This window comes from Triturus cristatus, chromosome 1_2 (assembly GCF_964204655.1).
Source record: "Triturus cristatus chromosome 1_2, aTriCri1.1, whole genome shotgun sequence".
NCBI lineage: Eukaryota > Metazoa > Chordata > Amphibia > Caudata > Salamandridae > Triturus > Triturus cristatus.
The window spans coordinates 576,891,700-576,917,787 of NC_140580.1; the positions used below are offsets into that span (position 1 = coordinate 576,891,700).

Below are 26,088 nucleotides of genomic sequence, written 5' to 3' on the forward strand. Positions count from 1 at the left end.
CCTGTGGTGCCTTTGATCTTCCACACCACCTATGCAGATCCTTTCCAATACTCCTGCAAACCTAGTATGCGGTGGGTAGGGGCCTCTTTTTTTTATTGTCCCTGTTGCCTACAGAACCCTGCAACATCTCTCTCTCTTTTCATCTTCTCACCGACATTTGTGATGCCTTGGCCATACACTGTTCACAATTCATCTTTAGCACTTAGCTTTGCTCTTGGATATTTGAAAAAAGTGCTGTCCCTGGTGGATGAGCACAAGGATCCACATTGGATCTTTAAAAAGGGTCCACTGGAGGGTACGATATGGGTGCTCTCCTGATGTGCACTTTCTCTGGCCTAACCCACATGTGATATAGAGTATCATACGGCCCAGTTCACCAGAAAGGCTGTGCACAATTTTAGCAGCTGTTGGAGAGCGTGCTCTTGTTTTGACCATATTTCAATACTATATTCTTGGGTGGAGGATGCACTCACCTTGGCATTCTCAAGGGATCGTCATTGTTAAGTAAAGATTCATGAGGATTTTTGGCCACAAGCTTTGGGTTTCTTGTGCCATGGGTTCCTTCTGCCATGGGTTCCTTCTGCTGGTCCCTCAGAGACTGATCTTTTGTAAAAGACTTACTGTTTGTCTTCTTAGAATCTAAATGAAGTAATAACTTTGGTCCTTGGTGTTCTTCCACCACCTATTGCTGGTTAGTAAAAAACATAATTGCCTGTTGCCGGGAGTCTCAGTGCTGCAATGTATGCTCTTTCTACAGTACTTTGATTTCCATTCTTCTAGTGGAGCTATGACTGGGCCTGTCAGAATGGTACAATTGGTGTTCTCCAGTTGCAGGGAATGTTTAGGAATATATTTCATGTTGCTTAATCTCCTTTTGAGCCCTTGCCGAGCCTCTAGTTCATCATGTCATGCGTGACCTAGGTCATGTTAACGTGATGTCATCACTGTATCACTATCCGATTCTTTGGCTGACTCCCAGACCCTTTTCTCATACCCTGTGCAGCTCCCTATTTTTACTATAGTGTGAATAGTCGTGGACACATGAGAATTATACCATGCCATTCTTCTTATTGGTTGAAGGTGTGCCCATCATAATGGAGACCTTCTCTTGCTGTGTAGGCTTGCACTTGCAGATTTTTGGACTAAATTCATATGCGGCGTGTCTGCCACTCTCCCAGGATGGGCTTGGAGAAGGAAGTATAGGATGTCGAAGTCACACACTGGAAGACATCTTATGCAATGAATGCAAGCAACCATCGCACGTCTTTGAGTTACCAAATTGTTAACAGCATGTATCTTGTGATTAGCTGGTCATGATAAAGTTATCAGGTGTCTTGGCACCCACTAGATCTATGAGTTCCATTCAACATATGGGCAGTTATGTGGTTTAAAGGTTCAGTTGAACCGTAACCATATCTCCGGAACTGTAAGGGCTAAGAAGAACATTTTATATGTAATACTTCTTGTGACTTCTGGGTGGATCGCTTTCTTTAACCCCAGAACCCACTGTTTGTGCAGATCAGAGCATCAGGGATTAAGCTGGAATCCTAAGATTGTTCAACAGGCATGAACAATGAGTGACTGCCATTGTCCTGTTTCTGGTCAGGCACTGTGTACTGGCGCAACAGAAGATTTCCAGAATTTCATACAAGAACAGCCTATTAGCTTAGGAAGAGGAGTATTTATGTAATGTATAGAACAATGGTGAAAATGTAGGGTCCATGATGGTGGGCTGTTTTCTCCAAAAATCCATTACCCCAGATAACCTAAGTAAAGGCTATCTTCCCATGCTTTTTATAACTTTTAGGCCGTGGAGGAAAAATGCAGGCACCGATTAGTCAATAAAGAATAGATTGCTAGATCAGCAGGGCAGACTCCCTGTGTGTGATCTCTGTGCTGTGATAAGGACACTCTGCCTCACAATGCGTGCAGAGTGAACCAGTGCCCAAAGAATGTGTATTTAGGACAGATTAAATAAATACACCTAATGTTTTTGAATTCTGCATTGAGGGAGATCTTTGATACTTTTGATAGCATCATTCAAATAAATCCACGTACTAATATTTAAAGGTTAAGAAAACAATTTCGAAATATGTACATTGAAACAGAGTGATTTGGTGTTCTTTCAAAAAATTGCATTTTTACTGCCAAATGATTTAGTTAGGAAGAACATCTGGTGAAATGTTTACCTTCATGGAAATGCCTTTCAAATTTAAAAAGCAAATAATGTTGCATGCATCCGTATTTGAATAACTACCTTTGATGCTTCAAGAGTAATTGCCCATTTCTCTTTCCACTTTTAAGAAAATACTTTCTGCAGTGGCGACCATGTCTCGTGGCACAGCCCATTGGACAACAGTGAGTCCAGAATACAGCACATGCTTCTGACTGAAGATCCTCAAATGCAGCCAGTGCGCACACCTTTTGGAATGGTTTCATTTCTCCAGGTATTTACATGAAAATGCCAGATTTTTTTATTTTTCTTGTGCACAAACATTGGTTAAATGTATGAGATTTCTGTTTGAACTTTTGCAGTTTAAATTGTGAAGAAACATGCAACTGATTTTTGTTTTTACATCAAAGAAATTACTCATGTTTTGGTACTTTATTGTTAATTCCCTAACTCATTTCCAGAATTGGCCTATGCTGCAGAAACGTATTCCTGTTTCTTTTTTTTTTCTTTTTTACCCCTTTAACCTAGATGTGTCTGCACTACGGTGTCCAATCTTATCTACTCCAGGGGTAGATAATTGCCCCTCTCTATAACAAATGTGAGTCCAATATGAGAGCATGGGCAGCAACTAATACAACTAATACAGCCCCACTTGAAAATGTGAGTTGTTGCTCCATGTCTAAACCCTCCTTGTCCTAATTATCCCACAGTGGTCACCTACCACTTCTTTCCCGACCTCAGCACTTCCACCTAGCTCAATAGCATATTTGTTGATATTAATAATTTTCGACATTTCCCTCACTGTGAGCTACATGCCAAGCCTGTTCCAGGTAGCAGCCAACCTGCGCCTTATCTGAGTAATAGAAGCCTCTACTTCTTGATTTGTTACATCAACTGCTTTGAAAAATAGGAAGAACAGGAGCCTGGGAACGAGTCACTAGGGCAGAGAGGCCATCTTCAAAGCACCATACCTTGAAACTGACAGCCACCGATGATGTGGTGAGGGAACAAATCTGTATTAAATATTCAGTTGCTTATGGTGCAATTAGTGAGGGTAGCTTAATAAATGATGACTTTCTGGTCACTGAATACCCTTGAATAATGGTGTTCACATTCGCTACAAAGGTCTAGGAATAAGAATTGTTGATTTCTTTTACAGTGCAGCAGTTATCATCAGCCTATTAGCCTTTTTGCTGAAAGTACCATTACCTTAATATTGTCTGACCCTTCAATTTGGCAAATTCAAGGCCATCAGTACTTTTCTAAATTGGAGACTATGTACTATCTCGGACAAAGATTGTAAGAAGGAGGGTGTTCCTTAGCTATATTGTCTGTATTGATACAGCAAAGCCTACCATCCACCTTCCTGAAATAGGCCACCGCTTGAATAGCTCGTGGTGGCAATATTTGATTGAGAAATCTGATCTTGCGAAGATCTCCCATTGGACTACTGAGAGAGACTGAAGATTGTCATCTAGATGGCACGCAGTCAGTGAAAATATTCAAATGCAGGGGAAGAGAAGGTAGTAACTATTTCCATCATTTGGGTGAGACCTGAGACAATACGTTTTTTAAATAATCAACCTCAAATAGAAAAAAACAATGTATGGTTGCCCTACATTGATGTCTGTGAACAGCAAAAAAGGACTGAATCAAGATGTACCTTCAGATTGTATTTGCATAGAAATACAGACTGGACAAATTTTGTCAGAATTCAAGGGACCAGAGAATAGAGTAAGCATACAGGAAGAGTATATTTGAACTTTCCTCAACCATGTGGGGGTCCACTGACTGATAGACCATGAACATCATATGACATGAGTGGGCATGCCAAATCCCTCACTTGTTGGAGCATGTTATCTGCCCTGTCAGGATAGATATTTATGAGGAAACCTAAGAATACATAAGAATGGTAAGGGGTTTTGTAGTCCATGTGAAAAGGAAGAAATACATGAACCCAGGAAAACACCGCAGTTAAGATTGTACAGTTGGAATTGAAGTTGGGATAAGGTTTTGATTTGTCTACATATAGTTAGAGAACAACACCATCGCAAAAGCACTTCTTTCTGTGGCAACATGCTGGAAGAAAGATGTTAATGAAGGATGGTCAATGGTGGCTGAGGCTACCCAAAAGTAAAATGCAAAGACTCTTTTGATTCCACTGTTTGTCCATAAGGATAATTCATAGCGATTTCGTTCCTTTAGCGGGCATAACCCGCCCTGGACAGGGTTTAGTGTTTCTGAACGTTCTTGGAGCTCCTCAATGACTCCATACACCAGCAGCTTTGTTATGTGAAGAAGGTACGAGATTGGCCAGTAACTCACTAGGTCCTATTGCCCTTTCTTAAGAAGTATTTTTTAACTGCTCATTTCATTAGGGTCTGGATTGATCCTTTGAAAAGGATAATTTACTATAGTTTAATGTATTAAATGGTGGTCTTTACTGTAGATGTAAGTCATTGTAGGGCATTATTTGTGATGGTGTGGTTTGGCGTCAGAAAGCGTCTTTTTGAGTTTGCATCCAAATTCAGCAGACCATGGAAGAGCTACTTCCCTAGAATATGTTTGTTTGGGCTAAAAATGTGTCTGATGGGGAAAATATTTGGTAACGAGCATGAACCAAACCAATAGGTCTTGCCTATGCAAGAGCTATTGGCTTTGCCAAAGTATTTTAGCCATGGTGTACACCAGCATGGCTGCTGTTCAGCTTGGCTAAAGGTTAGTGGAGTGTCGTGGATGAGAGTGGCATAGAGCGGAGTGTACGAGAGTGGCATAGAGTGAAGTGGAGGAAAGTAGAGTGGCATAGAGTGTTGTAGAGCGGAGGGGCATAGAGTGGAGTAAAGTGTCATAGAGTGGGGTAGTGTGGAGTGGCGGAGAGTAAATTGTCGTGCCATAGAATGGACTAAAATGGCCTACGTTAAAGTGGCATTGAGTGGTGTGGAGTGTCAAAGAGGGGAGGGGCATAAAGTAGGGTGGCGTAAAGTGTCAGTGAATTGGAGTGTCATAGTGTGTCATAGAGTGGATTGTCATAAAGTGAAGTGACATGGAATATTGTAGAGTGGCATGGAGTAGATTGTTGTATAGTGGAGTTGTAGATTGTCGTAGGCTGTAGGGGCGTAGAGTGGCATAAAGTGAAGTAAAGTGTTGTACAGTGAAGCATTCATGGTATGGTAGTGCACTGCCATTACAGACAACATGTTTTAAATTGAAATGACCATTACAATTGCACAGACAAACCGTTTTATTGATTAAAATTATACTGCACACAAATTATAGTGTGTGGAAATTGTATCACCTAGTGTATTGATTTGTTTTGATAGTATTAAAATGTTTGTTTCCAGCACATTTTCAGAATTACAAAACCGCGTGCCTCAATTGTGGTTTTCAAATTCTGATATATTTTGAAATATTTGCACTGTTCATTTGCAGGCAGTTAAATTTTGTTATGTGCAAGAAAAAAGCCCTTCCTTTCACACCCCCAGGTTGTTGGATAAATCCTCTCACTTTGAAGTCAGAGAAAGAGAAGTAAACACCAAGCTCCCTCAGAAGACAGAGCCTGACATTTGGCATTGATCTTTGAATGCAAAGCAAATGTGACAAGATAAGAACAATTTATCATGAACTCTTCTATAAGGATTTACTTATTCTAACTCCAGATAGCTTAACTAACTATATTAGCATTTGTTGTCCTGCAGTTGTGGCAGGAGAGCAATTCTTAATTCAGATTCACCTTCCTTCAAGCACTAATGAAAGAATTCCCTTTTGATTGCTGCTAGAATGCTCACACCATCAGTTTTCACAGCATCTGAAATCTCATTGGGGCTGCTGGGATGGGTGTCCTAGTGTCATAAAGTGCTACTGATGTCGTTACTGGGGTCTCTTTGTGGGTGCAGGTGTTCATTTGAGACAAAGTCTGACCTTCTCTAGGTTTCCAAGTTGGGCATGGTTTTTAGCCTCTTCTTATTCAAAAACCAATTGCCCCATCTGAGATCTTTGGGGTTTTATTTGGCATGAAAGATCAGAATTTATAGCTAGCGGGATGACTTATTTGTTTCAGTGTGTACCACAGGACCAACCTGTAGTCTCCACAGGACGAGGGTATTCACTATTAACGTACAATAGTGTTCTAGAAGTATCATTAAACCAGTTATAAACCGTTTGTACAATACAATGCTTAAATAATGTATTGTGAAACTTATACCATCATTTAGCAAGGATATGACCACAAAATGCAATTTGAACAAAAGTAACACTTCATCTGTATATACTTGTATGGAACATAAACATTGAATCAATAAGAATTTGTGAATAGAAGGTGCTCAGGATAGTTTGAACACATGGTGCCCGTTAAGTTGTGTGAGCAACACAAAAAAGTGATCACAATAAAAACAGGAATAACGGAAAGAGCTGAAAGTGTTACGGCAATAGCAAGTGCAGAGTCCATAATCCAGAAGGGATCAAAGTATTGACAGAAGAGGAACATTTTAGTTAGTTACCTAGTAGGACAATTTTGTATGTTAATACCTTTGTCCTCGTGAATCTATGAATTGCTCCTGTCTTGTGCACTGGAATTTGTAACCAGCAGGCTACCTTATTTTTTCAGTCTTTCAATTCGAAGACAAGGGGCAAGCTCTGGCACGGGGTCTGATACTGAGCACTTTTCCTCCTGGTGAGGTAGAGAGGCAACCCTCAGAAGGGAGCCTCCACCTTCTTTGTGGAGGTCACCTTCATTTGCTCTACAAGTGTGTGTGTAATCCTTGCGAAGGTGACAGTACTTGATTAAAAGACAAGCTATTCCCTATATCTGAACACTTGTCCCACTTGGTCTTTGTGTCACATTCCAGAAAAGTATGCAATGCCCTAGAGCAGAGAATCTCTTGGCGTCCAGACCTGTTCCAGTGACATGTTGCACCTCAAGTAGATCCCAGCACCATCTCTGGGTGCAGAACTTTCTCGCTTCTACTACCGAGCCACCACAGAGAAGTTACACCAGTATCTGCTTCTGGGTTCGGTGCTACAATTCCATGGCATCACAAGGTTGAGTCTACCTGCCTGAACAGACTAGGATCCAGGTTACACCTATTCCATTCACTCGAAAAAGTTGCTATGGGGAGTAAAGCCAAACCCTTCTGTTGGTGGTTCCATTCACAGGACCAACTTCATAGAGTATGCTCCTCTCCTGAATCCTCTTCCAGCCCTGTAGTTGCGCATGGCTCCTACCCTGTGAGGGTGTGCTGCTTGGAATCACCCATTCAGTTGAGTGACTTGGTGCAGGAAGAAGCACAGAAGGCAAGCCTCCCCTAGTATCAGACTGCACCAGGGCTCCCAGCTGACCAAAATGTATTGGTCTCTGCTGTGCAAACCCCTTGTCCTTCTCGGAAGATTACCTGGAGTCTGGGTGCACATCAGCATTGGAAGAGCACCATATCAACAACGTACACCTGCCACAAGCTTCGCTGTTAGACTTCAGTTCTTGTGTTAATTTCCCTAGAACAGCCAAGATTTTCCTACGGACTGTCCCCACATGTGCCATGATGAAAAGATTACATTGATTAAATCCTTCAGACCAGGAGCTGCTGGATCAAGTTTTGCCACACCACTACCAGCCACCCTTAGGTCTGGATTTGCATCCTACACTGCAGATTCCTCACCATGTGAATATTCCACAGGCTTCAGAATGTATCTGGAAACTTTAAAGCAGTACTCCTGCATGCTGGTAGGTGGCATCGTGCTGCTCCCCAGCAACGCCGTTCCGTTCTGGAAGTAATGAGCGAAGTCATATGTAAGCGTCACCCATGCATGCTGATGTCCATTCCTTTTTAGGTCTCGTCTGGCGTTAGCAGCGCGCATGCACTCCTCTCGCCATGCGAGGGCCTCTTGGAATCGATACAGTTTCCAAAGTGTGCTTTCAGCTCCGCCCGCTATTCTGGTTGGTTCACGTCATAACGTATGCTAAACGGAGTGTGCTTTTTAGCCCCTCCTGGTTACCACCCTGTCCACTTTTAGCCCCACCCACAGGGACTGGATGGTTTACTGGCGTAGTTACATGGTCTTCTTTAAAAACCTGGAAGCATTCTTTTTTTTCATGGTCATCGTGGGCAGGTTCAATTGCACAAGCGCGGTCCGCTTCGGCCGCACTTGTAACATTGTGACTTGTTTAAAGAGTTTGTTTAAATATACTCTGTCCTCGCTTCACGGCTGGCCGCAGCGCTTTCCATTACAGTGGAACCGGTTTGCTGTATTTACTGTAAAGTATTTTTACACTGTAGGCGTTAAGTAGACTGTGAGCACTACTTTCGTCGTTCCGTTTCTCTTACTGCAGGCACGACTGCTTTGGTGCCTTCTTTTACCCTCCCTCCCTCTTCCCTACCCCCCCTCCCGTTGTCCGTGCGTTGTTAATCGCCCCTCCCTCCCACTTCTGTCTCCGTGTTGGGCAACCCTCCTACCCGCACTTCCATGTTGTTTGGCTGTATCTCGTGTGTTGGGCAACCCTCCTACCCGCACTTCCATGTTGTTTGGCTGGGATGTGCGCTCTTGCGAGAGGCGAATTACTTTCATAACATTCAGCTGCCTCTGGGGCACCCTCCAGACTGACTTTGCAAGTGTCAGGGGCCGTGGTGCAGGTGCTGGGGCTGCTGCTGTGCCATGCGCCATCGCTGCTACTATGAAGGTGCTGCCAGCGCTCCCTTCAGAACACAGCCATCACGCGCCCCTCCATGCCCCCTCGCTGACTCACTGCTGAGGATCAAACCTCCGGAGCAGTGCCGGCATTTCCCCCAGCCCTGCCAGCATGGACCCCTCGCTGACTCACTGCTGAGGATCACTCCTCCAGAGCAGTGCCGGCATCTCTCCTAGCCATCGTGGGCCCCTCCATGCCCGCTCGCTGACTCACTGCTGAGGAGCACACTTCCGGAGCAGCGCCGGCATCTCCCCCAGCCCTGCCAGCATGTCCGTGCCCAGCAGATCAAGGGCCGCAGTGGTCTGTGGTGCCGAATACACCGGGAAAGAAACTAATGGACACAGGTGTTACATTTCTCATCAGGCTCCAGGTCCTGTGAACGTAGAGTGACGTCACTGCTCTGTGAAGTATGTCTTGTTTCACTTCGCCCCCTAAAAAAAGTTTAAAACTTTTTTTTAAAGTTTTGTATGCTGGCATTTTTGAGAGCTTGCGGCGTGTGTAATTTTAATGTGAAACGAAGCATTATTCATTTTTATGGTTGGGAATAGCTGATTTCATAAGCATAAACTTTCAAATAAACGTGCACAGTAACACTACATGAGGTAATAACCTTCTTTTGAGAACTTGGAAAACGGGAAAAAAAATAGGTCTCGCCTTTCATTAAATTAAAGCCAATTGCTTTGCTATACAATACCATTAGCAACGCAAATATATATATATGGTGAGACCTATTGCATTTTCTATGCTTGTTATCTGCGCTTCAGGCATGGATCTGGAGGTGGTCCTTGGTCTTTTCAAGACTTCTCCTGAGGCAACAGGGTTCAGGTCTTGTAGGACTGTCACAAACAGATGCTTGTGACAGACCCTCACAAACTATGTATATGGTGCTTGGGGTCGGAGAATGATTCCAGGGCCTGTGATGACTGTCCCAGATGAATCCAAAGGTCACTGAGGGGCGCATGGCAAGCTGTATGTTGCCAAATATCGGAGGATTCCATTCTGTGACCGTTTGATGTTGAAAAGAAAGGTTTTGTTCCCAAAGTTGTTCCATTGGCATGTCTTCTTTGTGGTCAAATTCTTCAGGTAAGTCGAAGTAGTAGTACAAGAAATCAAAGTGAGAATCATCCCCATTCTGCCACTCTCGAATTCTAGAGAGGGTGTAAGTGTGTCGACATACCACCCAGTCACACTCGCGATCTCCGTCAGAGCCGATTTAGATCCTAGTCCCAATGCATCCTGAATTCCTAGCTCCATCGGCGATACTGCTTTAAGTGGAGGACTTTAGGGAGTCCATGCTGCACATTTTCGGCACTTTATCAGTTCCCTTAGGAGCGCTTGTAGACCTTTAAGCTCCGCAGTGCCCTCAGTCACCCAAGGGTCCACCCTCAGTACATCTGTGCCCTTCAAACTGGCTTCCGGTTCAGCAGCAGCTCGGTGGTGATTTTGGTTCTAGCGCCATTCATTTTTCTGGTTCCCTTCGCACTGACACCGGTGCCGACACCTCCAAATGCCCTGCTGTCACCACAGCATAGATGTAGGAAGCTGGCTCTTTATATACTATACCAAAGTGAGGTATAGTGTGCACAGAGTCCAATGGAACCCCAAAGGTAGGCAGAGGTAAAGTTAGATAGCACCTCACTCTCTATTTGTGGTAGTGTGGTCGAGCAGTAAGGCTTTATCAGAGGACAGTGTTAAGCATTTGTTGTACACACTCAGTCAGCAGAATAATTCACACACTCAAAGACTGAACTTCAGATCAATTGTTGTTGTATAAAAGTATTCTTTTAGTTATTTTATTTCCTAGAACCAAGCAAGCCTGGCACAGGTAAGTGATAAGTACTTTGCAGTAAATATACAAATTGTAACACAGTTTGGATTGCAATTGTAAATGCACTTTGCTTCGACTTACAGTATTGTTTCTGAGAAATGCAATGCTCTGTAAATACAGTACATATACTTTGTATAGGATTTTCAGTAAGATTAAAGGTAAGTTACATTTCAGATCACTTTTCTTACACAGAGTAGTATACCTGGATACTACACTGGGACATTTCCTGTAAACAGGTAAGTAAAATCGTTTTTGTTAGTTACACAATTTTTATAGAATTTCTTTAGATTTTTAAACTCCACACTTTGAAACTCTTCCAAGAAAAACAGTCCGTGTTATCCTATGGAGGAAAATAGTGTTATCGGTTTTAGGGTAAGTATTCGGTAGTGGGAGTTGAGGTTCTGGGGGAAGACTCAGGGTTCCCACAGGTTCAGGGATGCACTCTTGTTACACCCTCAGTGGCACTAGGGCAGCTGGTTGCAGAGTGCTGAGACCCAATGTTATCCAATGGGGGACAGGGGGCTTCCGGTTGGTGGCTGCTGATGAGCAGGCCACTTGGTTATGCAAGCCAAGTTCCTGGTGTTAGGCTCAGGGCAAAGTGGGATCCGGTTTAGCACACAAAGTGCACCCGCAACGGCGCAGGGGCGGCTGGGTGCAGGGTGCTGTTTTCGCGTCGGGTGCCCTGTTGTTTTCAATAGGGGTTTTGGTTTTCGGCTGCAGGCTCAGTCCAGGAAGACTTCCGGGACAAACCAACAGCTGGGCAGGTAAGTTGGAGTGCTCTGGGACGTAGGAACACCACGGTTTCTTTTCTCCAGGGCGCAGGGCGGCTGGATGCAGGGGTGTCTTTTGAGGTCGGATTTCACCTTACCAGGCCACTCGCGTTGGGGGGGTCTCGTGCAGATGCTGAAGGTGAGGGAGAGTCCTGGAGGAGTCAACCCACGGTGGACTCTGACTCTGGAGTGCTGGGGGACCTCGCTGGGACCGGTTAGCCACTCAAACTCTGGCTGTAGGCATCGGGTTTCTTTTTCCTCAGCAGTCTCGGAGTCTTTCTTTGGTGTCTCTTCTGAACAGAGCTGCTGTTCACGGGAGATCCGGTCTTTGTTGAAGGCATTCAGTCCTCCCGGGGGTCCTGGGGGTCCCTGGCTGCAGGACAAGACTATTTTTGGCGCAGGATCTCTGGAAACTGCAGATGGGCCGGTAGGGCTGGGGCCAAGTCAGTTGTTCCCTGCAGTGTCCTCTGCTGGGCGTCTTCTTTTGTCCTTTTTAGGTCTCGCCTAGCGTTGCTGCGCACATGCGTAGCTCGCTCGGCGAGATTTATTGTTAATGAGGACTTTTAGAAAAGGGCTTGAAGCCCCGTCCCTCATTTCCATTGGGTAGCGTCAGCGTTTATGGTAAACGCTGGCTTCCCATTGGAAAGGAGGGTTTTTTGTTGCCTCCCTTTGGCTTTTTGGTCCGGCCCACCCGGACTGGCTCACCTGCTTCACGGCTGTTGTGAAGACTTTTCTTATCTGCTTGTTTATGTTTATTTAACAAGCAGATAAGAAAAGTCTTCACAACAGCTGTGAAGCACGTGAGCCAGTGCTCCGGGCTTTCTGCAACCACGCTGCCTTCACGCCTGTAGCATGCACCAGTCGGCTCTGTGATTGGTTGGCGGTAGGCAGGCACATAGCTCAGAGGCGCAAGGGGTCACAGGGAGGACACGGGTATTCCGGCAGACTTCTGATGAAAAGGCAGTCATGCCCACAGCTGCGGGTTACTCAGAATCTAATAACATTAATCGATGTAAGTTATGCACTCTGTTTTCAAATTCCCCAAAACGTCACATTTATTTGAAACTCAAATACTTGTGGTGATCTAGTTGAGGGACAACTGGCAGCTCCAAAATGTAATATCAATGCCAGGACACTAATGTTTTTTTCAGCACTTGCCGTCGCACTCTTGTGTCGGAAATGAAAGGGTGTGCAGCAAAGTTTGAATTAGTGAAGCCACAGCTTGTAGGAGCATTTCAGCATGAGCCAGCTATATTGTCTTATAAGTTTACAAACTGTTACAGCAGTGCTGTAATGCGTTTGTAGTTGCTCGGATAACCAAATCCGACACTTTCTTGTGAGTTCGTTTTTTGGGAGACAATAAAAACAGCCACCAGCTTGCCCAAGTGTGGTGTCTGTGCCTTAAGGTCGTTCAAATGATGTTACTAGACTGGAGATAGCTGTACAATTGTGCATACGTTTTTAAGCACTGTTCTTGGGATAGTAAAATCCTTTCAGATTCTTTCTGCTAGACGGCGTCTCTTGAGTGCTGTGAGCCGGGGGCTTCGGTAGGTCTCTTTTGCTGTAATTGGAGTGTCAAGGTACCCTGCTGTGTACACACACCACTCTCGCACACACTCACACTCTCTTGCACACACACACACGCACACACACACACACGCACACACACACGCACACGCTCACACTCACTCACCCCACACTCACACTCACTCACCCCACACTCACACTCACTCACCCCACACTCACACTCACTCACCCCACACACACACACTCACTCACCCCACACACACACACTCACTCACCCCACACACACACTCACTCACCCCACACACTCACTCACCCCACACACACACACACCCCACACACACACACACACACTCACTCACTCACTCACCCCCACACACACACACACACACTCACTCACCCCACACACACACTCACCCCACACACACACTCACCCCACACACACACTCACCCCACACACACACACACACTCACTCACTCACTCACTCCCATTCTGACTGACTTCACACCTGTCCCAGACACTTCAAGTAGCAAAAAGCTGAGAAATCGAGGCTGAAGTCCAGGGAACACATTACAAAAAACAGAACAAAAGTTTTCTAATTGTAAATAAGCCTTGGGTCGGCCAGGGGAGGGCTTAGCCCACTTGCCCTACCTCTAGAAGCGGCCCTGGCCTAGAGCCCCTCCGCTTCTGTAGTGCGCACTCCAAAACATTATCACTTTAGTTTTGTAGTTCCTTGTGCCTGCTTCAGCCCGGCATAAAGGGAGCTTGGAACGATTCTTATTAACCCACGCGCATGCATTGTTGAGAGAGTGAATGGATCGATCCAGTAATCCCCTCTGTTCAACACCTTTCCATGCAGCGCAAATGTTTATCACGACTGCCAAGTTGTTAATGTGTTTCCTCTGCTGTATTTATTTTAATTAAGCATTATATTGAGGTTTACTTAACGCAAATGTTAGTTTGAGGTAGAAAAAAAAAGTGGAGAAGATGTGGTGTAACAAACAGAGCTACCGACGCGTGGGCTCAACATCCTGTGATTCTGGGCAAATCACTTAATCTCCCTGTACCTATAAATAATGCATGTGACCTTGTGTGGTGTAATTGGAGCGCGGATATATCTGCCCACTGATGCAGAGCGTGAGAGTCCAAGGTAACTGGGTATTCAATGTATGAATGCAGTAACATCTGGTCACTGCTACAGTGAAAGCGTACGACGGGAGCCTCTCAAAGCTAGTGTCAGGGAGCCGGTGCAAGAGTGCAGTAACATCTGGTCACTGCTACAGTGAAAGCGTACGGGGAAAGCCTCTCACTGCTACAGTGGAAGATGCAAGAGAGCAGTAACATCTTGTCACTGCTTCAGTGAGTATACGAGGGAGCCTCTCACTGCTACAGTGTTATGGAGCCGATGGAAGTGCAGTAACATCTGTCACTGCTTCAGTGAGTGTACGAGGAGAACCTCACTGCTACAGTGAAAGCGTACTGGGAAAGCCTCAGTGCTACAGTAACGGGGAGCTGATACAGTGAGTGCAGTAACACCGGTCACTGGTACAGCCCTAGAGCCTGAAGTACGTACTGGGTGGGTCAGTCTATGCTACGGAGCCGAAATATGAATGCAGTAACAACTGCCCTCTGCTGCCCTACGATTGATCCGCGTGTGCGAGGGCAGCTAATCAGTGCTGCAGAGTCAGAGCTGAGCAGTGAATGCAGTAACATCTGATCACTGCTGCTGTGCGAGAGGTCGACGTACGAGGGCAGCCTGCCACTGCTAGTATCAGAGCTGAGGTATGAATGTAGTAACTTCTGTCCCCTGCTGCAGCGTGAGGGAGGCTCGATAGGAATATAGACACAACATCACTGCTTGTTGGTGAGCGCTGCTCGGTTAGGTGAGCAGTGACTCCTCCTCCCATCCCTTCACTTCACTTTGATTACTGCTTTTGTAGTGTGAGCAATCCAGGTACATGTTCAGTGGTACCTTGTCTCTGGTGTAGTGTTGTGGGGGCAAGGTATAGTCTAGTCACCGCTTGTCACTGCTGCACTGTGAGGGCCTAGGCAGTTTAAAATAAAACACACATGGGTGCCCCACTGCCCTGTCAGTTTTGTAGACCGCAAGTGCAGTGACACCCCCCTCTGCTGCCATATGAGGAAGTCCCCTGTACAGTGATTCGCATTCACTGCAGCAGTGAGCGAGGCAAGGGATGGTTGTAGTACAGTACAGTACAGTGCGGGTGCCAGGACGCAGTGCAGTAGCCTCACTGCAGCAGAAAGGGAGGCAAGGTGCAGTGCAGTGAGGGACACCGTGTGCAATGCATTCATCTCACTACAGCAGTGAGGGAGGTGAGGGATGGTGCTGTACAGTGTAAGCTACTTACTTCTTCATTGTCATCTGTTTGGTAGTTAGGGAAAATGTAGGTGGATACCTTATCGCAGGGGTGTCGTGTGTACGACAGAAAGCCACACCTGCAAAACTTTCTGGTTACCCACTGAATATTTAAACTAGTTTTATTTAAAATAAATGCATATACCTTTGTCGTGTCTAAATCTAGAAAACCTGTTACAGGGAAGTCTTCCTGGTACTAAGTTAGCAACCCCTGCCTTATTGGGTCGATACTATGCAGAATGATTGTATAGCGGCCAAATAGCCTGCTCTGAATGGGTACACAATGGATTATGGGCCCCAAAAAGAGTCTTAACTAGCTTACCCTGCAATAGGTCTCGCATTTACGCGAGTTTGAACTATTGGTATTGCAAATAACAATGCTTTTTATTTCTGTTTTTGTTTTTAAAACCTAAATAAAAGGCATTGTCATTGACAATGCCAATAGCTTAAACTCCCATTAATGCGAGACCTATTGCATTGCAAATGCGTGTTCTTCTTAGGTTGCGGGAATCTGCCTTCTTGGTTCAGTGGTGCCCCCTAAATACTGTATTTAGGAGATGTTTTAGTGGTCTCGAGGTCAGCAGCCAATGGGCTACTGACCTTAGGGTGACTACACCCTGGGTGTGCTCACCCCACGTGGGGGAGTGAGCAGAATCCCTAATCCTGATTGGGGAGTGCCTGCCATCTGCAAGATGACGGGCACTGAAGAGGGGGCTTCACCTCGCCTCCCCCACCCGAGGAGTGGGGTTGGCAGAGGTGGGCACACCTTCTGGGCTGGCTAATTTTTCCTGCCTGTCTTCCCGCTGAAAAGGAGGGGAGACGGGAAGGGGGCCTGCTCCTGATAGCAGGAGAGGCTGGGGGTCGCATTACAAAGGCTGCAAGGCCTTTGAAGCTCCCCTGCCACAGATGGCTCTTGCTGGCTTGGGGAAGGTGTGAACACGTCCGCCCAGGAAAGGCTTTGTTTCTGGGCTCAGGGAACAAAGGCTCCCACCCTAAGGGTCCAGAAACATGTCCCGTGGTGGCAGGCTGGTGTGTACCAGTCAGGGAACCCACCAGAGGCTGGTCGTTTGTCAGGGGGCATCTCTAAGATGTCCTCGGAGTGCTTTTTTCATTAAATCCAGACTGGCATCAGTGTGGGTTTAATATGCTGAGAAGTTTAATACCAAACTTCTCAGTTTTCAGTGCAGCCATTATGGTACTGTGGAGTTCGTAATGGCAAACTCTCAGCACCATATTCTTAATGGCAGCACTGCACTTACAATGTCTAAGAATGGACGTAGACTCTGTAGGGGTACAGGGCTCATGCACCTGTACCCTCACCACTGGTAAAGTGCACCCAGCTAGAGGGGTGGCTGACCTATGCCATGGCAGTGGATTGTTGGCAGGGCACACAGGGATGTGTGCCATGTCGACTCTTCACTTTCTTTTGCACCAAAACACGCAGCCTGCAATGGCAGGGTGTGTGTGTTTGTAAAGGTACCGGGCCTCTAAGGGTGGCACAATAAGTGCTGCAGCCCTTAAACATCTTCCCTGGTTCCAGTGCCCTGGGTACCTGTGGCACCATTTACCAGGGGCTGACCTGTGGCCAGAGATGCCAATTGGGTTTGGGTGCAGTTTTGGAGAAAGAACACAGGCCCTGCGAACCTGATTGGCAGGGACCCAGGGCTCATAAAGTCAAAAGTGCATCAGTAGTCTGGCAAAAAGTGGGGTGGTTACTGCAACGGAAACCCAGCTTCTAACAGCAGCCAGACATCAACCCTTCTGATTCTGATATCTTTTACTGGTCACTCAGTAGGGCCCAGACTTTACACAATCTTTTTGGCACTGATTGGGACAATTACCGTTTTGATGAAGGGGATGCTTTTGCTCCCCAGTATGATGGAGAAAACTGGTATGAACTACTTCAAGATGCCAGTGGCTTGGATAATTCTCCAGATACTGACCTAGTTTCTCCTCTTGGCGCTGCCACCGAAGATCGTGCCTCCTTCACTGTCATTATGTGAAGTGCGAGACCTACAATTCCTTACTATGGAGGTGAAGATTAGTGTTCTGACAGAGGCACTCCAGGCTTGTCAGTCGCCTGCAGAATCTCTAATATCATTTGATGAAACCCTCACGCATACCTTTATGGGCAAAACCTTCAGGGCCACCAGTCAATAGGCAAGTTGCTTGGTGCAATAGGCCAGCACCAGGCGACCCTGGCTTTCACGCCAGAGAGCTTGATGGTGCAGGGGGTTCACCCGTAAGGTCAGTCTCACAGCCTTTTCCACCACCTCACCTGATCATGAGTCTAAGAGAATAGACACATTTGTCAAGCACATCTTTTTCTCACAAGCTTTGCCTTGCGATTTGTAAATCCCAGCTGTTTTGTAGGTTGCTACTGCCATGCCCTTTGCGACATGGTGGTTCAAGATTTACCAGCTTTTCTCCGGCCGTTCCTGACTCGAGCTATCCAGTATGGCCTTGACACAGTAACATTTCTAATTAGTTCTGGCTTGGACACAACCAATTGCTAGTGTCAGGCTATGGGTATGAGTGTGGCACACCAGCACCTCACCTGGATGAGGTCTAAGGGATTTTCTAGGGAATATTTTAAATAAAGCAGAGCCACAGCACGGTCCTTGGGCCTATCTGCTCCACCTAGACCGTTCCACTAGCAATATCGCCCCTTTTGATGCTACGGTAGGGGTTTCCAATATCATCAACCTCTGAACTCGCCTCCAACCCTTCAGGTCTCCCAGCTCTTTTGTGGCACAGGCCGTTTCTTTCAAAGGGCATCAGAGCAAAGGGCATCTCTGTACCCCCATCCCTCCAGCTACAGTACCTGCAAAACCTGTTTAGGTTTGTTTTCACAGCACACAGCCACCCTTCTTGGACAGTATCCGATATGTCCTGCACGAGTGGCAAGACATTACTTCAGGCAAGTGGTTCCTCCAATTGGACACTCAGGATTATGACCTCCCATTTCTTTCTACCCTGCTGCACCTTCCACTGCCATCAGGACTGCTGACTGGGGACCACATATCCATCTTTCAGAAGGAAGTAAAGGCCTTTCTGACCAAATGGGCCATCGAGAGAGTTCTGGCCTTGGAAGTAGGAACGTTGTATTTACTCCCTCTTCCTCCTTGTGCCAAAGGAGGACAGAGGCCGTTGTCCTATTTTAGAACTTCGCGCTCTCCATGACTTTCTCCTAAAGGGTAAATTTAAGGTGGCTGCTCTAGCTCAGGTCCTGTGTGCCCTAGACCCCAGAGCCTGAATGGTGGCGTAGGACCTGCAGAAAGCTTATTTTTGTATTCCTGTCCTACAAGCCCACATGCGCTACCTAAGGTGGACCAGGAGCATTTTCAGTTCACAGTGCTCTGCTTTGGTATCACCAGTGCCCCTTGGTGTTCACGAAAGTGATGGTGGTGGCTGCAGCACACCTTCAGAGGTCGGGGGTACCAGTCTTCCCCTTACCTCAATGACTGGCTGTTGAAGTGGGCTCCAGACGGCAAACCTCCTAACATCTTTGGGGTTTACTATCAACGTACCAAAGTCATGCCTTACTCCTTCACTGACGCTCCCATTCATCTAAGCCATTTTAGATATGGTACCGTTACGTGCCACTCCCACAGGGTGGAGTGTTCAGGGCATTTGAGGTATGACCCTGATGTTTCAGGCTCTGGCCTGGATCTCATTGTTCCTCGGTGCTGTTCCTACTGGAACAGCGCAGAGGGAATCTTTGGGATTGTATCCAGATTTTGGAGCAGACTGCAAAAGATCTACAGTAGTGGCTGCTGGACCACGATTTGCGTCTGTGGCAGACACCTTTCCTTACCTAACTCAGATTTGACAATGGTGATGCGTCGCTTCGGTGATGGACAGGCCATCTGGGAGAGGTTGGGAATGAAAGGCCTCTGCTCTCCTAGGGAAATTAAACTCCACATCATTTTTAGGTCTCGGCTAGCGATGGCTGCGCTTGCGCAGTCTCGCTCGCGAGAGATAATGACTTGGGAGAAGAGGGGCTTGAACCCGCCCCTCTTCTACCCTGTTCTCCATTGGCTGGCCTAGTAAATGCTGGCCAGCCACTGGAGAAGAGGTCCCGTCACTCCAATCATGCCCCGTCCTTTTCGGATCGGGGGGCGTGTTTTTTGCGAAAAGTCTCAGGGAGGAGACAACATCAAAACACGCCCCCGAATCCGAAAAGGACGCTCCCTTTCTCCGAGGCATTTCTACTCTGCCTCGGAGAAAGGCGGTGGTGTGCTTGCCTCTCCCGCTTTCATCAAACGCCGTCACACTTGTTTCTCTTTAAGAGACATCCCTCGTAGAGATTTCCGAGAGACAGACAACCATATTTTCTCTAACAGCAGTAGCACCTCTCGCCCCCCCCCCTCGTAGGGTCTGACGTCCCTCTTGTCTCCCAGAGAGACAGTGTCAGCTCCTCTCTCGCTCACGCCATAGGTGAATTCTAGACACCTCAAGTGCTCATAGAAGCCCACGTGACAAGGTTGCGAGTTTTCTCGCTATAAGCTTATCTGAATATTTGTGTGAGCGCAAAGGACATACTAGCTCTATTGTACAGCGCTCGCGGACCGCGCTTTATAAAAATGCACTAAATAAATAAAATTAATTTTAAAAAACGCCGTGCGAATGGGGAAGAACCGCCCCGTGGCTCCCGCCAAACAATCACTGCCCGGGTCCAACTCCTGCCCACCAACAAGTCCGGCAGAGATTTGCGGGCAGGACAAGCCGTGCGTAGGGCAAGTACCGCCCCTTGGCTCCGGCCAACCAATCACTACCCAGACCGCGAGGTCCAACTTCAGAGTATAAACTAGAACATCATTCTATCCAGACAGTAACAGAAGGGAGGAGCCGCTGACACTGCGAGGCCGGCACCAACCGAGGAGCTCCCAGAGCTGCACTGATACCGCCCCGGCCCAGCTGACATGACCCTCCTGCGCTGCCTCCCGCTTCTCTGCTGCCTTGGGCTCCTGCAGGGAGCAGAGCCCCGGGGGCCCAAGGGTGAGTGTCAGGAGGGCACTGGAGGAGCCCTAAGGTGGGAGGGAGACCACAGGGGAGTGTAAGGGGCCCTGGTGGGGCCCCGGGTGAAGCTGCACAGATGCTGCTCCACCCCGCCGACATGACCCTGAAATAAAAGTGAATTTATTTTAACACAGTTTAATTAAGTAGGATAATTAAAGAGCGTCGTTGACTAATAGTGGAAGGCAAGTATAATCCAGGAATTAACCAATAGTGGAAAAAATCCAAACAGTATTTGCATGATAATTCACTTAACATATTGGTGAAATTTATTCACAATGCTGGGAGGACACGGGAAACAAGTTCAGGATGTGCGGGGTGGGGGGGAGGATGTGCGGGGGGGAGGGGGTTGTCAATACGCAGTTTTGCCACAAAGTCGATACCTCCCGCTTCAGATAGCCGAGACCATGACAGTTGAACCGTGAAGGCACCGACCTGATTTCCCGATACATTTTTATTGCAGCCCGCCTCGACAGAAGCGAGGGTGCGGGTAATAAGGTGAAACCGAAGAATCGAGCTTGCCAACCCTTTGAAGCAGGGCGGGCAGTGGAAATAAAGCCAAGGACAGTTCCTTGCCTCTCGTGCCCTGTTCAATATTTAATTAACTTAGAAGGCAGACAGACAACAACGCTTCTTGCCAGTGTTCCGACTACGCATCTCACAGAAAGTGTTCATAGTGTCACCTTAGCCCACACAATTACATCATCTAGAGTGGGAGACACACGTCCGGGGGTGGTCATTCCTTCGTAAGCGGTAATCGGCAACACATTTAAAATGCGTTTTTATTTTTTTATTTACACTTGTTGTTTGGAATATTTAAAGATGACGAATAAAAAAGCAGCTTCAGGGGATGTTGCTTATTTTGACAGAGAAAATCGGTCAGGTGGGAACCCTGACTGCGCATGCCTGGCAAGTGGCAAGAAAAAAAGAATGAATGCTACTGTAGTGATTACAGCACTATAGTATTTGTGCCTTTTTAATTGCAGCAGGCACTATTAGAACTGTGTTGCTTCTTATTTGAGTGCAAAGTTGAGACGGACTCCTCGAAAGACCGTTGCTTTTGTTAAATGCCAAAAAGAGAGGATGTGCATCTCTTGTCCTGCTTGGGTGTTGGTACCCTGGTCCTTTTGAGGCCAGGAAAATGGGAATTCCTAGACCGAAGCGGTTCATGCCCTGAGCCCCAGCCCTGTGTTTATATGGACATAAACCCACAGAACAACTGTGTTCTAACCTAATTAAAACTGCTGGTAGCTGCCACCCTCCCCCTCTTACGACAAACCCTTGTCGTGACATAATAAACGGGGGCCTCTAACAGAAGGAACGACACATTTAGTACAAACAGTGGGAAAGGAAAGCCTACCCCAGCCATGCCCTTGAGGCACACAAGTCCGCACCCTCACCCCCCCCCCCCCCCCCCCCCTAGTCCAGTTACTGGTCTCTGTCCCTCAAACTAGAATCCTTAAATGAAAACACTTTCTTAAAGGGGCGGTGGTATTTTTTTGCCATTGTGCTGGTATCAGTGATGTGTCTATCTATCCTATCTATCCTGTCTGTCTGTCTGTCTGTCTGTCTGTCGGAACTCCCCTTACGACATATATGGTCGGTCGCTCGTCACCAGTGGCGCCTCCTTTCAGCAAGAAGACGTCATGGGGGGGGAACGAAGAGCAAGACAGATGGCAGCCGACGACCCCCACCTGTGACATTCCGGCAGACCCCGGGCTCCAAGGCCATTCCCAGCATTCCACGGCATCCGTTTTGCCTTCCTTCTTCAGTCTGGTGGGCGAGGCTTGTGCTAGGCTCAGCTGACAGGGAGGGGGCAGCCTGCTGCCTTACAGAGCTCCTGTTCAAGGGGAGCCTGACCTTGAGGTTTACAGTCCCAGCCCTCCTGACGCCTTGGGAGGGGAAGGCGGATCTCACAGGTGCAGCATCTCCCTGTGTCCCCAGGCCTGTGTTTCCATCCCTTCGCCCTTCTAGTTGCAGCAGAGGGCCCCAGCATGGAAACAAGCTGCTGGCACCTGCAGCGAGGGGGCCCCAGGAGAGGGATGCCCAGCCTCCCTCGCTCTTGTCACCAGGAGGTGAGAGGACCCCAGGGGCCACGCCACCACGGGGCCATGCCCAGCCACAGCAAGGGCGCCGCCAAAGCAGTGCTGTGAGCTGCAGTTTCCAAAACAAGGCCTCAGTCACAGGAGACTGAGCTATGATGGAGAAGGGCGGAAGCACCGCAGGCTGCTGCCTCTAGAAGGTAGGGAGGGCTGGCCAGAGTCAGTCAGCATGAGATGACCTGCCTTTACCCTGCATCAACCTAATATCTGCTTTGTGTTCATCAGAAGGCGTCCGTGTTTCAGGAAGTGCTTCATTTATGAACTCTTTTTCTGGGTTCAGATCTCCTCACTGAATTGTCATAATACAAAAGGGAGCATTATCTTGTCTTAGTTGTACCGTGTGTAGGAACCATAAAGCGCCTAGACTTCTGTCGAATGAGGATAAGTAACCTGCAGAGCATTAGAAGGAGAAGGAGAGGTGAAGCACGAAAAGAATGAAGACAAGAAGAACGGAAAAGAACTAAACAAGTCTAAGGTGTCTAACTCAGGGGCGGCTCCTCCGTAATGGCGGAGGAACGTGGCGCACTGGTCAGTCAGTCAGCGGTTTAGCCAAAAATAAAATGCCCACTGACTGAGCCGAATCGATGCCAGCAGTTAAGGGGGGGGGTGGGCTGGGCATAGCAGAGTGGAGGGTGCACTGTAAGTGCGCATGTCTGTGTAGCCGGACGTTTTAGGCCTGCCAAACAGACATGCGCACTTAGGTTCGAAGGTGGTGTATTATTTATAGCTCATTACTTTGTTGTTTGAACCCTTTTAATGACATTTCTGAAACTTTACTAAGGTTCCTGTACTGACAGAAAGCATGCGCATGATATGGTATGATCGTTGGACTGGCCCACTGCTTTGCTCCAGTGCACTGCATTTGGGGAACCGGTCAGAGCTAGCACCTCTAACATGTAACACACTTTCACCTCCCAGGGACCCAAGAGCCTCTTGGTCCACCGAAGGTCAACGCAAGACAGATTATCAAGATATTCACATGCAATAGATTCATAACCAATCTATCTACACAGAGGTGACTTGCAAAGTTTGTAGTTATCATTCAGATCTGACGTACAATTGCCTCTCAGGTTATGTCATGTTTGGACAGTAATGAATTAAGTGAACCGATTTAAGGCTCATGGCTGTTGTCCACTTGCATTGAAACATCTGCCAACCATGCATAATCGATCTGTTGGACAGATTACAAGCAGGTCCAGGTGGGGTGATGGTATTTTTGTTTTAACTTCAAGAATCTGGCACACAAATAGTAAGAAATAAACATCCTGCTGCCTAAATGTGATGATAATATGCTTGCAACAACATTTTAGATTTAAGAAAAAATAGCCATCAGATAGAATATTAATTGAGAAGTATAGGTGGTTCCCACCAGGTAGTGTAGTGGTATACAATATCTTTCTAGTTTTAACACACACAGGAAAACATTTGCAAACAGAAAACGCAGTATTGGTTTTCAATTAGTGTTTTCTAATGACACAGTTTAAACATTACTTGACAACTTAAAAGCATAAAACGGATAAAAGATGCATGGGCCCACCAGCTGTTGCAGTAAGATGAGGCAAAATGCATCACTTACACTGCCAGAAAACCAATCATTTACAATGCAATGGTCTCGGCATTGGTAAAGTTAGAGCTATTGGCATTGCTCATGACATTATTTTTGTTTATGTTTTTGTTTTTAAAATATATAAAGAAACGGCATTGTCATGAGCAATGCCAATAGCTCTAACTTTAACAATGCCGAGACCGTTGCATTGTAAATGCTTGTTTGTTGGTGTTAAGGGTGATTCATTTGGCGTTGAATGCCTTCCTGCCTGCCATCAGAGGGAGGCTGATGCAGGTGCTCACAGGCAACACATCTGTCATGTGGTACTGCAACATGCAGGATAGGGTCTTGGGTCCTGTGCCAGGAGGCTTTCCTCTTTGGTAGTGGCTGTACTGCTTGGTCCTAAACCATCTAGCGGAACCCCTAATAGCTAAGGCAGGCAAACTCAGCCCCAGATGCCTAGCGAACACAAATGACAATTACACTTGGAGGTAGCACAATATGTCTTCCATCAATGTGGAGAAGCCTGCCTCGATCTTTTTCCCACTGGAGAGAATGTGTAATGTCAGCACTTTTTGAGCATTGGACGTCTCATAAGTCTTTCTTTAAGATCCATTCCGCCTACAGTGAGGTGTGGGACTCCTGTATTCCTTTCTGCTGCTGCCTATCCTACCCTGAGTTCCAAAGAAGATTGGGAACAACTGGGGTGATGTCATCCTAGTGGCCTGGAGTGTGTGGTACTTGGAACTCCTGGACATGAGCATCTGCCCTCTAATCAAGCTGCCTTTTTTGGAAAATATTCTGTTGCGGCAACAGGGCAGGCTGCTGCACCCAGACCTGACCAGTCTGCTTCTTCAATGATTCTTACTTTTTTAATGTGTACTCTCTTTGACCTGATGAACATTTGTCCACTATGTCTCCTGGCCCTTAAAATGGTTTTGTTTGTTGCCAAAACCTCAGTGTGAGCGAGCTTTAGGTTCTTTCTGTCCAACCACCTTCTGACCCGTTCTTTAACTGCTGGTGCAGACTGGAGCTTCTTTTCTACCAAAAGTGGGAACACCTTCTGGCGTTCTTTTCTCGAGTGAGGAAGAGAGACTCCATCATTCAGATCCCAAAAGAGCACTCTGTTTTTACGTTGACCGCATTAAAGAACATCGAGTGGGCGATCAGCTCTTTGTGGTGGTTGCTGGTGCTAAGAGGGGCAAGACAGTGCATAAGTGGACCATGGAAAACCAGAGTTACAGGTAACACTTACTTCTCTATAATGGGTATGCTTTGTAAATTCATAAATCTGCTTCCCTGTCTGCCCATGTTCCTCCTTTCACATCCAACACCCTGCTCCATCATTCTAGACCAGGAGCATACCTTGAATTTGGTTATGGATAAATCTTTTTTAGGTCTCGGCTAGCGAAGGCTGCGCTTGCGCAGTCTCGCTCGCGAGAGATAATGACTTGGAGAAGAGGGGCTTGAACCCGCCCCTCTTCTCCCCTGTTCTCCATTGGCTGGCCTCGTAAATGCTGGCCAGCCACTGGAGAAGAGGTCAGTCACTCCGATTAGGCCCCGTCCTTTTCGGATTGGGGGGCGTGTTTTTTGCGAAAAGTCTCAGGGAGGAGACAACAGCAAAACACGCCCCCGAATCCGAAAAGGACGCTGCCTTTCTCCGAGGCATTTCTGCCATGCCTCGGAGAAAGGCGGTGGTGTCCCGGCGTTGCTCCCTCACCTGATCTCCTTGTTCAAGAGGCCTGTGGCTTCTCTACCGAGGCATGTAGAGTCTCCAATCACCGGAAAATCCAGTCGCTGCGGAACCCGTATTTTTCCCGCCGAGGCTGCGAGAGTAGATGTTTTTCTTTCCTCAGAAAGTGGCCCCGGAGGAAGAGTCCTTTATACTCCGCTTTGGCGCCACGTGTCTTTTCTATCTCACAAAGGCACCTGTGGGAGAGCGGCGTCAAGGAATAATGTTTCCTGCAGATAACCAAAGCAAGAGCTGATAATCGCCCTGCAGCCCCGGCTAGCAGCATTCATGGGTAGGGGAGAGAGAGGGAAGAAACACTCGGCGCCAAATCCTGCTG

At 47.1% G+C, this 26,088-nt stretch overlaps 1 protein-coding gene across 4 annotated transcripts in view; it reads left to right on the top strand.

Annotated features, from left to right (window-relative positions):
• The window catches only part of SUFU (SUFU negative regulator of hedgehog signaling), a 378,216-nt gene that overhangs the window by 72,979 nt on the left and 279,149 nt on the right, over positions 1–26,088 (top strand). For all 4 annotated transcript variants that reach the window (XM_085606533.1, XM_085606538.1, XM_085606535.1 and 1 more), the window contains exon 4: positions 2,305–2,447. In XM_085606533.1, coding sequence (XP_085462659.1) covers positions 2,305–2,447 — 143 coding nt within the window. The remainder of the gene's footprint in view (positions 1–2,304; positions 2,448–26,088) is intronic.